We start from the raw sequence: 15,219 nt of genomic DNA, 5'->3' as shown, positions 1-15,219 counted from the left end.
AGCGGTGAATTTATGTAAGTTTCGCGGTTTTTAGCGGTGAACTTTTATTTCCACCGCTATTACCGGAATTCTGACAAAAATGAAACAGCCGTACATGTTTTTGAACCTCGCACCTCCTGCATGCCACCAACTTTCTATTACAATGCGCCATCTGTCACTTACTTCTAAGAAATTTCTTGTGAATTTAAGTCAGATTCAATAAATGTTATTGAAAACAAAATCGTTGAATATTTGTAAGATTTGCGGTTTTTATTTCTAATGCTTAAGCATTGACACCTCGACCCGGGTATTTTTAGTTCTGGAAATAAACACAAAACTCTGCTGATGATAACAAGGAAAAAGTTGATTCAACATATGAGACAAAACAGAAGGAATTGTGAAATATTTTTCTCGTTCGGAGTTATGGGCAACACACAGTGCAGATATCGTAAGTCTGCCAATTTATTCACATCCAGCAGTATGATGGATTTCAAAACTTGATTAAGATGAGATGACCCACCAGTTTTTTAACGCAGCGCTTACCACAAATTGCGTTTTATCTTTTCTATTTGTTTCATTATTAATTTTTGTACCTAATCATTTTTTTCCAGCTAATTACATCTAGGTTTGGCAATTTGAAAGAAACATTGTGAGCAGATGGTGAAACCCATTCTAGCACTTAATTAAGGTCGCTTAAATAATATTGGTTTTAACTCTGATGTGGTAATTAAGATCAAGCGAATGAAATCCTCATCACATCAGGGTTAAAAGTGCCTGTATCAAAACTTGCCCATTGTGTAATTGAAATCTGTGTAGTGCAGATGTAAAATGGTTCCTTTTATTGTATTATGACTAAAACATGTCAAAAAAATTTCCCGTCGTCGCTAATCTTGTTAAATTCATCAACAACTTGAGCATTTTTAAAGAAAATTTGTGAGAAATGCGCTGAAAAGTTTTCAACAAGTTTAACTGAAATGTGCTGAAACGCTCTGAATGTAAGCGAGAATTGCGTTGAAAATGCGATGAAATTATTAAAATTGACTGCATTTGCAGCGCCTTCAGCGCATTTTTTTCTACAATAAAAATGATCAGAAACGGCATTGAAAAAAAACTCACGACGGTTCAGTAGATCTCGGTTAAAAGACGACCAATATTTGTCCGATCTGATGAGCGTTGAAAAAATTCTACGTGGTTAAAATTTAGATTTGCTATCTTTGGCTAATTCTGAGTGATTATGTTTATAAATTTAAGTCACGTTTAGTTAGAACACTTAAAAGTAGAATCATTATAACCGTTTCAATTATTCTAAGCTTGTCTCGGTAAGCGACTGTAATCTATACTTTTGTGTTTAACATTTGTTTGTCAATATAATTTCAGTTTCACATCATGTAAGATTGATTTTATTACAGTTATCTATTAAACAGTAAGATGTTTATGTTTATTTGCAAAAGAGGAGAATTGACAAATTAAATGACCAACTTTGACATAGCGTAATAATTTCAATAGCTCAAAACTGTAACCACCAATTTTAATCGTCTAAATTGTTTCAATGACCATCATTTTTTTCATTAAACAAATATTTGACAAGACAGTAAGAAAGGACATCAAATTAGACAAAAACAAGAAAGATAATTGTTTTTTTTTTGAAAAACAATGAAGTTGAAGTCACAAAAACCTTTAGCTACGAACTGAAACTAGCAACTACTCTTCTTTTCAACTCCTCGCCCATTGATGGAATTTGTCAATAACGATACTAAATGACAACACATCAAAATTGACAATAATTTCGTCTAAAGCTCAAAAACTAAAACCCTAAATAAATACACAACTCTGCTGATGATATCAAGGAAAAAGTTGATACAACATATGACACAAAACAGAAGGAATTGTGAAATCTTTTTTTTTTCGTTCGGAGTTATGAGCAACCAACACATAGTGCAGCAATGGTAAGTCTGCCGATTTTCTAACAACTTAAATATAGAATATTATCCACATCCACCAGTATGATGGTTTTAATAACCAGATTAAGATGATATGACCCACCATTTTTTCAACGTAGGGTTCACCCCAATTTGCGCTCTATCTTCTCTATCTGTTGAATAATTATTTCTTGTACCTAATCATTTTTGTTTCTAGCAAATTACACATAGGTTTGGCAATGTGGAAAAAACATTATGAGAAGATAGTGAGACTTATTCTAGAACTTAATTAAGGTCGCTTAAATAATATTGGTTTAACTCTAATGTGGTAATTAAGATCAAGCGAATGAAATCCTCACATCAGAATTAAAACTGCCTGTATCAAAATTTGCCTATTGTGTAATTAAAATCTGTGCAATGCAGATGTGCGATGGTTCCCTTTATTGTATTATGACTTGAACATGTTAAAAAAAATTTCCTGTATTCGCTTATATTGATATATTCATCAACAACTTGAGCTTTTTTAAAGAAATTATGTAAGAAATGCGCTTAGAAGTTTTCAACAAGTTCAATTGAAATGTGCTGAAGCGCTCTGAATGTAAGCATTGCGTTGAAAATAAAATGAGTTTATGCAAATCCACTGCATTCGCAGCGTACTCCACGCATTTTTTTCCAAAAATGAACGGAAACAAACTCGCCACGGTTCAGTAGATCTCGATTAAGAGAAGACCATTTATTGTCCAATCTGATGAGCCTTGAAAATATTCTAAGTGATTGAAATTTAGATTTGTTATCTTTGGCTAATTCTGAGTGATTATGTTTATAAATTTATGTCACGTTTAGTTAAAATATTTAAAAGTAGAATCATTATTACCGTTTCAATTATTCTAAGCAGCTTCTAAGCTTGTTTCCGTAAGCGACTGTAATCTATACTCTTGTGTTTAACCTTTCTTTGTCAATTTATTTCAAAATTCAAATCATGTAAGTTTGAATTTATTACAATTATCTACTAAACAGTAAGATATTTATGTTTATTTGCAAAAGAGGAGAATTGACAAATTAAATGACCAAATTTGACATAGCGTAATTATTTCTTCAATAGCTCAAAACTGCAACCACCACTTTTAATCGTCTAGGTTGTTTCAAAGACCATTATTGTTTTCATCAAATACTTATTTGACAAGACAGTAAGAAAGGACATCAAATTAGACAAAAACAAGAAAGACCATTGTTTTTTTGAAAAACAATGAAGTTGAAGTCACAAAAACCTTTAGCTACGATTTGAAACTTGCAACTACTCTTCTTTACAAATCCTCGCCCAATTGATGAAATTTGTGAATAATGATACTAAATGAAATCACATTAAAACCGACAATAATTTCGTCTAAAGCTCAAAAACTCACAACCCTAAAAGTAAAAAAGAGTTAAAAAAAGTAGAAAATTTTCGTCCGAATCCTCAACAGATGAAAACAAAATTCTTGCAGATAATTTAAAGGAGTTTTAAAAATTCCTAAAGGATAGACGTTGATTTTCTTGAAGAGACGATGATTTTAGTTTTAAAAAGCTTACGATGATCGCTGCTATTATTATCAGGCTGCTTCTGTCATTCATTGTTCTCTGAACAGCATAGAAAGCTAAATTTTTTTAAACGTGAGACCTTTTACAATTTCGAGGTTCCGAAATGCATCAACTTTTGTAATCTTTGGTTTAGTGGTATTAACTTTCATAACTAAGTATTATAGCTTCATTTGACTGATATAATCCTGAAAACGCTTGACTTATCTGCGTGTGATTGTTATTAGACTCATGTGAGAGGAGCAGAAACAACAAAATGACACGTAGGTTTCAGCATTTCACAATCAAACCAAATGCTAAGCAATAATTTTGAAATTTACTTTAAATTGTAAGCTTTTGATTGCGTTCAGAAAACAATTTTAAGAAAACAGAGATAGATTAGCGGTTGAAAAAGATAAGTTCTTAAAAGATTAACAATTTATAGAGGTGACATTATGTAAGATTTATGGTTTTTGGCTGTGAATTTTTGTAAGATTTGCGGTTTTTAGCGGTGAAACTTTTGTTTTCACCGCTATCATAAGCATTCTGGCAAGACTGAGACAGCCGTACCCGTTTTTGAACCTCGCACCTCCTGCATGTCACCAACTTCTTATTACACTGCGCCCTCTGTCAGTTACTTCTAAGACATTTCTTGTGAATTTAAATCAGATTCATAAATGTTATCGAAAACAAAAGCGTTGAAATTTTGCGGTTTTGTTTGCAACGCTTAAGCAATGAAACCTCGACCCGGGTGATTGTAGTTCTGGAAATAAATACACAACTCTGCTGATGATATCAAGGAAAAAGTTGATACAACATATGACACAAAACAGGAGGAATTGTGAAATCTTTTTTTTTCGTTCGGAGTTATTAGCAACCAACACATAGTGCAGCAATGGTAAGTCTTCCGATTTTCTAACAACTTAAATATAGAATATTATCCACATCCACCAGTATGATGGTTTTAATAACCAGATTAAGATGATATGACCCACCATTTTTTCAACGTAGGGTTCACCCCAATTTGCGCTCTACCTTCTCTATCTGTTGAATAATTATTTCTTGTACCTAATCATTTTTGTTTCTAGCAAATTACACATGGGTTTGGCAATGTGGAAAAAACATTGTGAGAAGATAGTGAGACTTATTCTGGAACTTAATTAAGGTCGCTTAAATAATATTGGTTTAACTCTAATGTGGTAATTAAGATCAAGCGAATGAAATCCTCACATCAGAGTTAAAACTGCCTGTATCAAATTTTGCCTATTGTGTAATTAAAATCTGTGCAATGCAGATGTGCGATGGTTCCCTTTATTGTATTATGACTTGAACATGTTAAAAAAAATTTCCTGTATTCGCTTATATTGATATATTCATCAACAACTTGAGCTTTTTTAAAGAAATTATGTAAGGAATGCGCTGAAAAGTTTTCAACAAGTTCAATTGAAATGTGCTGAATCGCTCTGAATGTAAGCATTGCGTTGAAAATGCAATGAGTTTATGAAAATCTACTGCATTCGCACTGTACTCCACGCATTTTTTTTTCAAAAATGAACGGAAACGGCACTGAAAACAAACTCGCCACGGCTCAGTAGATCTCAATTAAGAGAAGACCAATTTTTGTCCGATCTGATGATCGTTGAAAATATTCTATATGGTTTAAAATTAGATTTGTGATCTTCGCTTAATTCTGCGTGATTATCTTGATAATTTTAAGCCATGTTAAGTTAGACCACTTAAAGTTAGAATCATTATAACCGTTTCAATTACTTTAAGCAGCTGCTAATCTTGTCTCGTTAAAGAACTCTAATCTATACTCTTGTATTTAACCTTTCTTTGTCGGTTTGTTTACAGTTTCAACTCATGTAAGTTTGAAGATATTACAGTTATCTAATAAACAGTAAGATATTTTGAACTGGACACTCTATTATGTTTATTTATGCAAAAGAGGAGAATTGACATATTAAATGACCAGCTTTGACATGTAAAAAAAACATAGCCGAAACAGCATCATCATGAAAAATCATGGGGAATAAACTTTTCAAGAATAAAAATATGACCCTCTATACAAAAAGTAAACGAATATAAGGAGACCGACTGTTCCACCGTAAGACAAGCAGACGAAATTTACGACAACAGGAACCCAGATTGCAAGATTTTTTAAAAATATGGTATTAGAGTCGGTAAAAATCCAGCTACAGACTAAAATGAACAAAATGCCTAAAACTAAAACGAAGATTCAAATTAGCGACAGACTAAAACGAATAAGAATGTCGATGAGACTTAAGTTTAAATAATCAGTGAGCCTTAGTCACAAAAACAACGCCAAATTCGGGTAAAACTCAAAAATTCAGTTAACTTTTATAAAAAGCGAAAATTTTGCAATCATAGAAACTGAAAGTCAAATTTTCGCCCTCTTGAAAACCAATGGGACATGTCTCTCGGGAGCCTAAATTGCAAGACAAAAGGCAAAACACAAAAAACTAAATATTTTGAGGACGCACAGAGCGTGCATGTAAAAAAAGTCCTGCTACATCCACAATAAATTGAAACAATTGATTTGTATCATTAGCAAACCAATTGCTCCTGCCTTCAGAAAAAACTGACAAGATCTTTATACACGCATAATTTTCGAAAACAATAATTGCCATTAATGACACTAAGTGACCAAAAAACTGAAACATCACCACATAGCGGCAAAATAAAAATGCTAATTTTTTTTGAAAAAAAAACTGAAGTCAAAAATGTCAATAGCTAAAAACTCTTAAAAGCTAAAAAGTCTTAAAATCCAAATTTTTCATTAAAAAACTTTTTGACCAGACATTAAGAAAGGGCAACAAGTTAGAGAACAAAAACAAAAACAATCTCTGTTTTTTTGGAAACCAATGAAGTTGAAGTCACAAAAACCATTAGCTACGAACTGAAACTAGCAACTACTCTCTTTTACAATTCTTGTCCAATTTAATGAAATTTGTCAATAACGGTACCAAATGAAAACACAACAAAAACGACAATAATTGCGACTAAAGCTCAAAAACTCACAAACATTTTTTGAAACCCTAAACCCTAAATGTAAAAAAGGAAAATTTATTTCCAAATCTTCAATCCATGAAAACAAAACTCTGACAAATAATTTAATGGAGTTTTCAAAGTTCTTCAATGATCGAAACAGGGGAACTCAATCACGTATTTTGTTTTTCACTTAAAATACAAGAGTAATGCCCCAGAAAAGTTTAATAACTAGAAAAAGAACAGACTTCAGCTGTTTCCTAATTCTTACCGGCTTGCAGTTTTTAAATTGTTCAAAGAGCGTAGTTAGTATTGTAGCTTCAGCTAGCAAAATTAAAACAGTTTTAGCCATTGTATTTGCAAAATATTACAGAAGGTTTTTTTTCCAATTTCTAAAACGCTTTTCTTCATTTGAAGCTATTAGTTGAAAAAATTTTATAAACTCCATTGAAATTTTCCCTTTTGGTGCTTATTGTTGCTATATTTTGTACAATTTTAATATAACAGTTTGATAATAAAAACTTTTTAAAGTTTAACAACAAAATCAAGCATGACATCAAGTAGTGACTCAAGATGTTCCATAAAAACCTGTCAGGTAATGGATAAAAAGTTCCTGACTATTCGAAAGTGTACATTTCCTTTGCTGTTGAAATAGGAAAAACTGGTTGTTGTTTTTGATCTCAGTAGCATGTTACTAATTTTGAGGCAGTAGTATACAAATCAATGTTGTTAAATTAGAAAGTCTAATTTCTGTGGAAAGTTTGGTCGAACCTGAAATTTCAATTGGTAATTATATCACCGCTTTTTTTCTGGAGGAGACGATGATTTTAGTTTTCGAAAGCATAAGGTGATCGCTGCTATTAATATCAGGCCACTACTGTCATTTATTGGTCTAAGAACGGCATAGAAACCTAAATTTTTTAAACGTGAAACCTTCTACAAATTTGATGTTTCGATAAGTATCAATTATTTTTCGTAATCTATTGTTTAATGATAATAACTTTCATAACTAAGTATTATAACTTCATTTGACTGATATATTCTTGGAAAACGCTTGACTTATCTGCGTATAATTTTAATTTGAATCATATGGCCACAAAATTGAGAAGAATCGTTGCTTCAATTTTGTTCATACAACAAGTTTATTAGTGTACATAAATCAAAAATTTGAGCAAATAATTCGACCTTCCCAACATCAGTGATGACCATAAATCTATTCGATGATTCTTCGTGAAGATACCAATGACATTTTCTCAGGTTAAAAGAACAATGTGTTAATTGCAAAAACTGCACTAATAAATGGCATATTAGGCAAGGGCGAAAACTTGTTCATACTTGAGGTGTAAATTAACCATTTTAAATTGTGTAAAATCTCCTACATCTATACGGTTTTGTAATTTTTCATACTGATAGCGACAATAATTTTCTGTGGTTTTCTGTGCTTTTAGGCCACTTTCAATTCAATTATTGGAAAAATAAAACTCGTGTCACGCGTGCTTAAGAACACGACAATGGTGCACAGACCACCGACCGCCGACAAAATTTGAATCTTCAGAATGCGTAATCCTGTATTGCGTGCATAATGTCCACTGTGGCAAATCGTCGCGCACAGACGAAAAAAGAGAAACTCAACACCTACGATATAATTTCGGAACTACAAGTAACGAATCTTTTTCTTATTATTTGCAGACAGGACGCACTTCTAAAACTTAGACGCCTTAAGAGAAGCCCTAAAAAACTGCTAGACACTCCTTCTAAAGAGATAAGAGTAGTACTTCAAAACTATTTTGCAACTTCCCGGCACTAAAAAATTGACCAATCCTGAGGGGGAGTTGGTAAAAAAGTTTATCTCAGATTTGAGAGACCCTGAGGCAAAATTCAGACTATTAGACGGCATCAAATCTAAACCAATGCTAATTCTTTCTGAAATTACAGACAAACTAATGTTATTAAACGAAGCAATGGCTTTTGCGCGTTCTTCAACAGTTAATAAACCGGTTGTAGTGAGGGAAGAAGTTGGATATAACTTCAAAAAGACCTTCAGTAAACTGAATTAAAAATTTACTGGTAGTAAAGGCAACGCTCACTGTTGTAATAGATGTGAGAGGTAGACCAGACAGTAGCAAACAAAAAAAGAATTTTAACGCCTGTGAAAAAGCGGGGCACCTTGCAAAAATGAGCAGAAACAAAAACCAGCCTATGTACCGTGAGTCCGACTAGCAAAAAAGACTTCTGCCAGGAGAGGATAATTTGTGTGATCACACATTTGTTCGAAATGTAGACGGGAATGTATTATACACGGGAAAACGTGTTTAACGTGTCCATTAATTGGACGAAAATTACAGTAAAAGACCGTAAGTTAAAAAGGCAAGTTGATACTGGTGCTGATAGTACTGTGAAATCATCAATCATCTGTACTGAGATTGAACCTCACTTAGATTGAAAAATCAGACGTCTGGAGGACTAATCAATTGACGCTTTTGTGACCACTAACGTGTGATGTTGAGTAGTACGGAAATACTTATAGGCAACAGTAACTTGCAGTTGTGCAATCTAACGAAAAATTTTGACCACTTGAGGGAGACAAACCATCGTCAAGAGAGCCTGAACACAGTGTGATGGAAATTTACCAGTAGTCAAGGGATTCAAAGCGCATGTAAAACTCATATCGGGGCCAGCGAGGTTCAGCGAGGCTAGAAAGATACTTCTACTTCATAAACACAGGTTCAATGAAAAATTGAGACAATGGTACAACAGGCATTCTGCAGCCAGTCCAACCTGGTGGGGTCACAAATGCATAATGAGTAGTTTGGCAGCGGAAAAGGAGCTCTAAGACTATGCGTACACCTGAAAGCTTACATTAAAGGCAAAGTTTCGGACGAGGATTAACCGATGCCAGACATGGAAATCATAATCCATAATCACCACGGGGCCTCTTGCTTTGGCAAAAATGACTTATCAGACGCATATTATCAAATCGAATTGGACGAGGATGCAAAAACTATTCACAATCAACACATCGCAAGGAGTGTTCAAGATTCACAGGCTTCCTCAGGGCTTGAAGAATTCTTCATCCATCTTCCAGTCATCGAGTCAACTCTCAAAGGAATCAAGAGTGTGATCTTCTTTCGAAATGATGTACTAGTATATGGAACAAAGGAACAATAGGAGAAACGAATGCTTGCGTTTAAAATTTGAATATCTAGGAAGAATTTCTCCATCAATGAATAGAAATCGAGCTTCATATCAGTTTCAAGCGTTAGTTTCTTTGTTTACTCAGTTTCAAAGGAAAGAATAGCAACCAATCACAAACTTTTTGAGGAAATCAGGAATGCAGAACCACCATCAAATATGAAACAACTAGAGCTTTTCGTCGGCTTTACAAAATTTTGAAAGAATGGCACCAGACTTTGCTGCAAAAACGTTTGCTTCGATCGAAACTCAAAAGGTAACTTCAGGTGGGAAAAACAAAAACAGAACATTTTCGAAAAAATGAGAAATGAGTTTTGTGGTAACCCACTTGTTCAACCTTACAACTTCACGAAGGAAGCAACCACGACATCAGACGCCTTATAGAAAGCAATAGGCGGAGTCCTCTCAGAGGAAGTACATCCTGTGGTCAATGTCTCAATGAAGTTGTCAGAAGCCGAATAAAATTACTCCAATATTGAGCAAGTGGCACTTGCGATCGTCTTTGTGGTCACCAGATTGAAACAATTCTTGATCGAAAGAAGGTTCACTCTACAAAGTGACAAGAAACCTCTCAAATATCTCCTGGCACCAGACAAAGAAACTCCTAAAACAGTATCAACAAGAGTTACGAGATGGGCAATAGCTCTGACGGTATTTGACTTCGAATTGAAAGACTAGATATTGATAATGACGATGACAGTGATTGAGTCTGTTTTGCTCGCAACAATATCTGTTTGTTTTGTTCAACCCGACTTGTTGGCCCAGTCAGACAACAGAACTGAACTGGAATTGATTCTACGCTTCTAAGAAGCCATCAAAGGTATAAAAAGCGGAATTGGGAAACGGTGTTCGGAAGCAGAGAAAAGTATTGAACAACAGAAAAAATATCCTTACTATCCACAACGGAATCACCTTTCGTGGAGTTGTGCCTTTCATTTCACCTAAACCAAGACATGTGGTGATGACCAAATCTCAAAAAAACCATCCAGGCCAAAATGCAACTAAAACAAAAGTCCGAATGATAGCTTGGTGGCCCGGTATCAGTCAAGATTTTCTCGGATATGATATAAACTGTAGGAATGCATACAAAACAGGCCTAGCCTGGCGAAAACAGTATCTACTTGGCCAGAAGCAGAAGTTAGTTGAAAACTCCATTTGGACTGAGGTTACGTTAAGGACTAAAGTAATGTCCTAGTGATAGTAGACGCGGGATCAAGCTGGGTGGAAGCGTTTTATGTGGGAATAGAATTTCACACACAGTGAAGGTGTACATGTGTCAAACCTTTGCAAGATTTGGGATACAAAAACGTTTTTAACAGACAACGGTTCCGAGTTTGAAAGCGATGACCTACAACAGTGATGTGAGTCACTGGGGGTTTAAAATTTGGAGTCATCCATCTACCATCCAAGAGCAAATGCGCTAGCCGAGCGAGCGGTCCGAACAGTGAAACGGGCTGTCAAAATTTGGAATCAAAATCTGATTGTGTCAATTTTGGCTCTCCTACAGTGGGTATTGATGACATACCGGAACACTTCCAAGACGTGGGTCAAAGCTACTGTGGAACTGCTGCTAGAACAGAAAGTGAGACTTTCAGCAGTCACTAACTTTGATATCTATGAAACAGTTTTCTTTAAACCAACGAGCACATTACCAACAGTACCAGCTAACTTCATTTTCCGCAAAGGAATGAACACTTCATTCATTCTGCCAGAGAATGCAAACAATTGTTAGCGATAAGCAAATTGCACAAATGACACCAAGACTGTAGCTACTGATCAGCAATCTACTGACTTTGGTGAAGAATTTTTATGGAACAATGGCCATTTAATTGAACCGAATCGTTGCTTCAAATTTGTTTATGCCAGAAATTTATCAGTTTACATTAACTATAAATTTAAGCCATGAATTCGGTCTTCCAACTATCAGTGGTGACCATGTCTATCTGAGGCTCCATAAAGAAGGATAACTCTACTTAGTTGGCCTATACCGTAGTGATGAGCGAATTCATATATTGCAAGAATCTTGCAAGATGATTCACAACTTGCAAGAATCTTGCAAGAATCTTGCAAGATATCATTCAAGGCAAAAAAATAAATTGGGGTACAAATGTTTTAGGAAAAATCTTTGACGCAAATTATTGTTTGTTAAACAAATTAAGAACCCTAATTCAATGAAAACTGATATTCACTAACTGTTCTCGCTCACTTGCTTCGGCCTCGTTATCAGATATGTGAAAAAGAAAGTTTTAACTTCAAAGCCAATCAAACAATCAAAATGAATTTGCAAAGTGTACAAACAGCTAGACAACGAGTACGAGACCTCAAATTGAACGCTTGATGTGTATACAATTTATGTAGAATCATTCAGTGAAAGAAGTTCAAAACACATCAAGAAAGAGTTTCAGTGTTAAAACAACGTAAATGAATAGTTCATGCTCAGACTGAATTTTTGTTTTCGTTGCATTAGAAGACTTTTTCCACTTCAGGCGCACTCAGCGATTCCAACTACCTTGGATACTTCTACTGGCTGAACTTGGCGTATTCAAAAATAGAATCGGAAATTCAAAACTGAATATCAAAACTGAAACAAAAAAGAAAAGTATTTGAAGAAATCAATAGTTCTATGGGCATCGGAGGGTTTCGAACCCAATCGTGTTGATGTGCTTCTGATGTTCCTTGTTAGTTAGTTCACTAATCTGCCTTGTAAACCTGTAGTTATTTAGTTTTGAAGCTCCGCCCTTTCTTTTCAAGTTGTCTCGATTGAAAACTGAGCACCGACAATACGATTTGAACAATTTTGAGTTCATGCGCGCTTTTCTGATGCTGTCATAAAAGACTGCGCCAAGTTTCATGTAAGACGCCCCATATGTTCAGCATTTCATTCCAATGCAGTAAAATTTCTCTTCAATGCAAATCACGCTGAGTTCTAATCATCTGGTCCTGTTATAAATTAATCTTGCTTCACTGTTGAAATGAGGCAACGACAAAAGTTTGCTAAGATTAATATAAGAAGAAGGATGATTTTAAAAAAAAAACAGGCATTCCTCCTTGAAAGAGCAATAAAATTAAACTTAAGAAAATAGAAAAATTTAAAGGGAAAATGAGACGTTAAGCCGTAAAAAAAGAAGTTGTGAAACAAAAAAAGTGCTACGCTGACCTGAACAAAAAGACCTAAGAAACAGAAATGTGAGTAACACAGAACAAGATGTATTTTAATGATCAATTTTTTTCTTCTGTACCATTCCAATAATTCATTGCAGTATCGAGATTGAGGTAAGTTGGAATTGCTGATCCTTGTTACGTGTGAAAGACATTGCGATAGCGCTGTTGATAAGGAAATAAAAAGAAATTGACTGAGCAGAAATTTAAAAAATATAAAGAAATTCAAACTGCTTTGCGCTAGATTTGTTCATTACATGATTGCATTTCAGCCATCGCACCATTTTGTTCAAATTCAAACTTCAAAAGATGTGTTGGAAAAATTGGTGAGTGCTATATGAGCGATGAAGAGAAAAAACGGGAAGACTTGACTAGAGTGAGCTTCTAGCCGTAACTAAAAAATATTTTGCTAAAAGTTTTGGAGGCCTTCACAATTCTGCTGTTGGATATCCATATCAGAATGAAATGAGCTAAATAAGGCTTTATTCGAATTTAAATAAGGTTAACTGTGGTAATAAAATGGAGAACTGATGAGTTGAAAAACTGATGAGCTAAAAATGCTACGCTAAACTAAACCAAAAAACCACTGAAAACAAACCACGCGAAGCACAAAACTGAATATGTTCTCCGTTTTTTCAATTGGGCAGACTTTTTGTCGTTCAGCGGAGTGATAAGGCAAAATAAAAAAATAATTAAAGGAGAGAAAAAACAGAAAGGCTCAGAAGGGAGGCGCAATTGTTCATCAATAGGTACGCGTAAAGATATCGGTAATAGCTGTAATCTGTTCAGCCTCGAATTGAATAGGTGAGCGCCTGGCTGAGCACATGAAAAGAGCAGAACAAGATGGACAGATATGGATTGTTTTTTTAACCCCGAAATTATTAAACGAGCGGCTGGCCAAAAAAGGTCTCATATGTCCGACAGTTAAAACGTAAAGGCCAACAATAAAGTAGCTCTGTTTGTCTTCCAACTGCTCTCGTTGAGGTTTTGGTAATTCTTGTTCACGCAACTAATTTCTTCGCTGTTTTACTCTGTTGATTGTGGAAGCAAAGAAATTTAAAGGAAACATAGAAAAAGGAGACCTCAATGAGTGGGACTTGTACCGCAGTCGAACAATAATGTCTTTTTTTGTTCCGACCCTCCTGAGGGGGGAGGAATTATATACTCAAATGGGTTTTTTTTGTTCCGTGAATTTTCGCCGATCGATATATTCATCGTAGAGAGTTGAGACTGGTATCATTAGAAAGCTCGTCCAGCGTAGAATATGGAATTAAAAAGTTTTTTTTAACTAAACTTCTGAGAAAAGAAGAGTGAATTCACGTTGTTTTTATTCACATTTTCCGGAATTTTTGCCTAAATTTTCGTCAATTTTGCTAAAATTTGTTATAATTTTTAAGAATAGTGTCGTTGATTTTATTTTTGAAGACGAACAAGCATTGTTGATTGTTTTGATTTAATTTTTTTGGTCAAAAAATCTGGATAGACATTTAAAAATTTATCCTTTTTCATCAAAAACAGCACGAAATAAGCCACTTTAGTCCACTTTTATTAAATTTGCTGACAGTACACCCCCAAACAACACTCATAAAATCTTTGTAGACTGAGAGGGGGGCAATTTCTACTTCAGAGTCCGCTGAGAGTCCGCTGTAGTTAAAACTTTGCCGTTTTTTGCTAACTTTACTCGTTGATTACCAAAAATGCAGAATTTATTTTGAGTTTTCAACTAACAAATTATCTATATCTACATAATTCGAAAAATCAATTGTTCCTAACGGAAAATAAGCATTAGCAGGAATAGTTTTGGGCCATTCTTGGACTGTTACAACCCAAAAAAAATCAGGTTGTAATCAGTCGGTCTTTTTTTTATAAAAAAGACCTTTTTTTAATAATAAAGAACAGAACATATCAAATCAAAGCTCAGGAGTGATAGGTCCAACCAATTTGCTTACTAAGCAGCTCAAAAAAAAGCTAATGCATTTAGTTTTTTACTTGAAAGTTTATGGTCGTTTCTTTTTTTTAAAAAATAATTTACTTTTCAATAAATAATGGCTTAATTAAGTTTTTCCTCTATTTTTTTCTTAATTTGTTCAACTTCCAGCTTAGTTTCAGGAAAGAAAGAATGCTTCATCTTTCTACTGATTGAACATTTATTCTCGTTTGCAGTTTTAAGCCTGAAGTTATTGTTTTCGGGCTTTGATACTACAAGATTTCAGATTTTTCTTTGTTTTGATATATGCCAGTTTTTCACGTTTTCTAATTTTGTCACATTATCACATCATCACAGTTCTCATGTCACATTATTAGCGTTCAGAATAGGGCACATATTAAAATCGTGAAAGATATACATCATCGTTTTAACGGCCTCGACGCCTCTTTCTTGAAGAAATCAATCGAATTTTTTGAATTT

The 15,219-nt window shown here is 34.4% G+C and overlaps 1 protein-coding gene across 1 annotated transcript in view; it reads left to right on the top strand.

Annotated features, from left to right (window-relative positions):
- The first annotated feature begins 5,300 nt into the window (after positions 1-5,300).
- LOC142342527 (uncharacterized) overlaps positions 5,301-15,219 on the top strand; it is a 68,137-nt gene continuing 58,218 nt past the window's right edge. Inside the window, exon 1 of the mRNA XM_075393878.1 lies at positions 5,301-5,317. Coding sequence (XP_075249993.1) covers positions 5,316-5,317 — 2 coding nt within the window. The 5' untranslated portion in view covers positions 5,301-5,315. The remainder of the gene's footprint in view (positions 5,318-15,219) is intronic.

This window comes from Convolutriloba macropyga, chromosome 7 (assembly GCF_964194025.1).
Source record: "Convolutriloba macropyga chromosome 7, txConMacr16.3, whole genome shotgun sequence".
Lineage (NCBI taxonomy): Eukaryota > Metazoa > Xenacoelomorpha > Acoela > Convolutidae > Convolutriloba > Convolutriloba macropyga.
The sequence above is the reverse complement of the archived record's forward strand: the minus strand, read 5'-3'. Positions and strand labels throughout refer to the sequence as shown.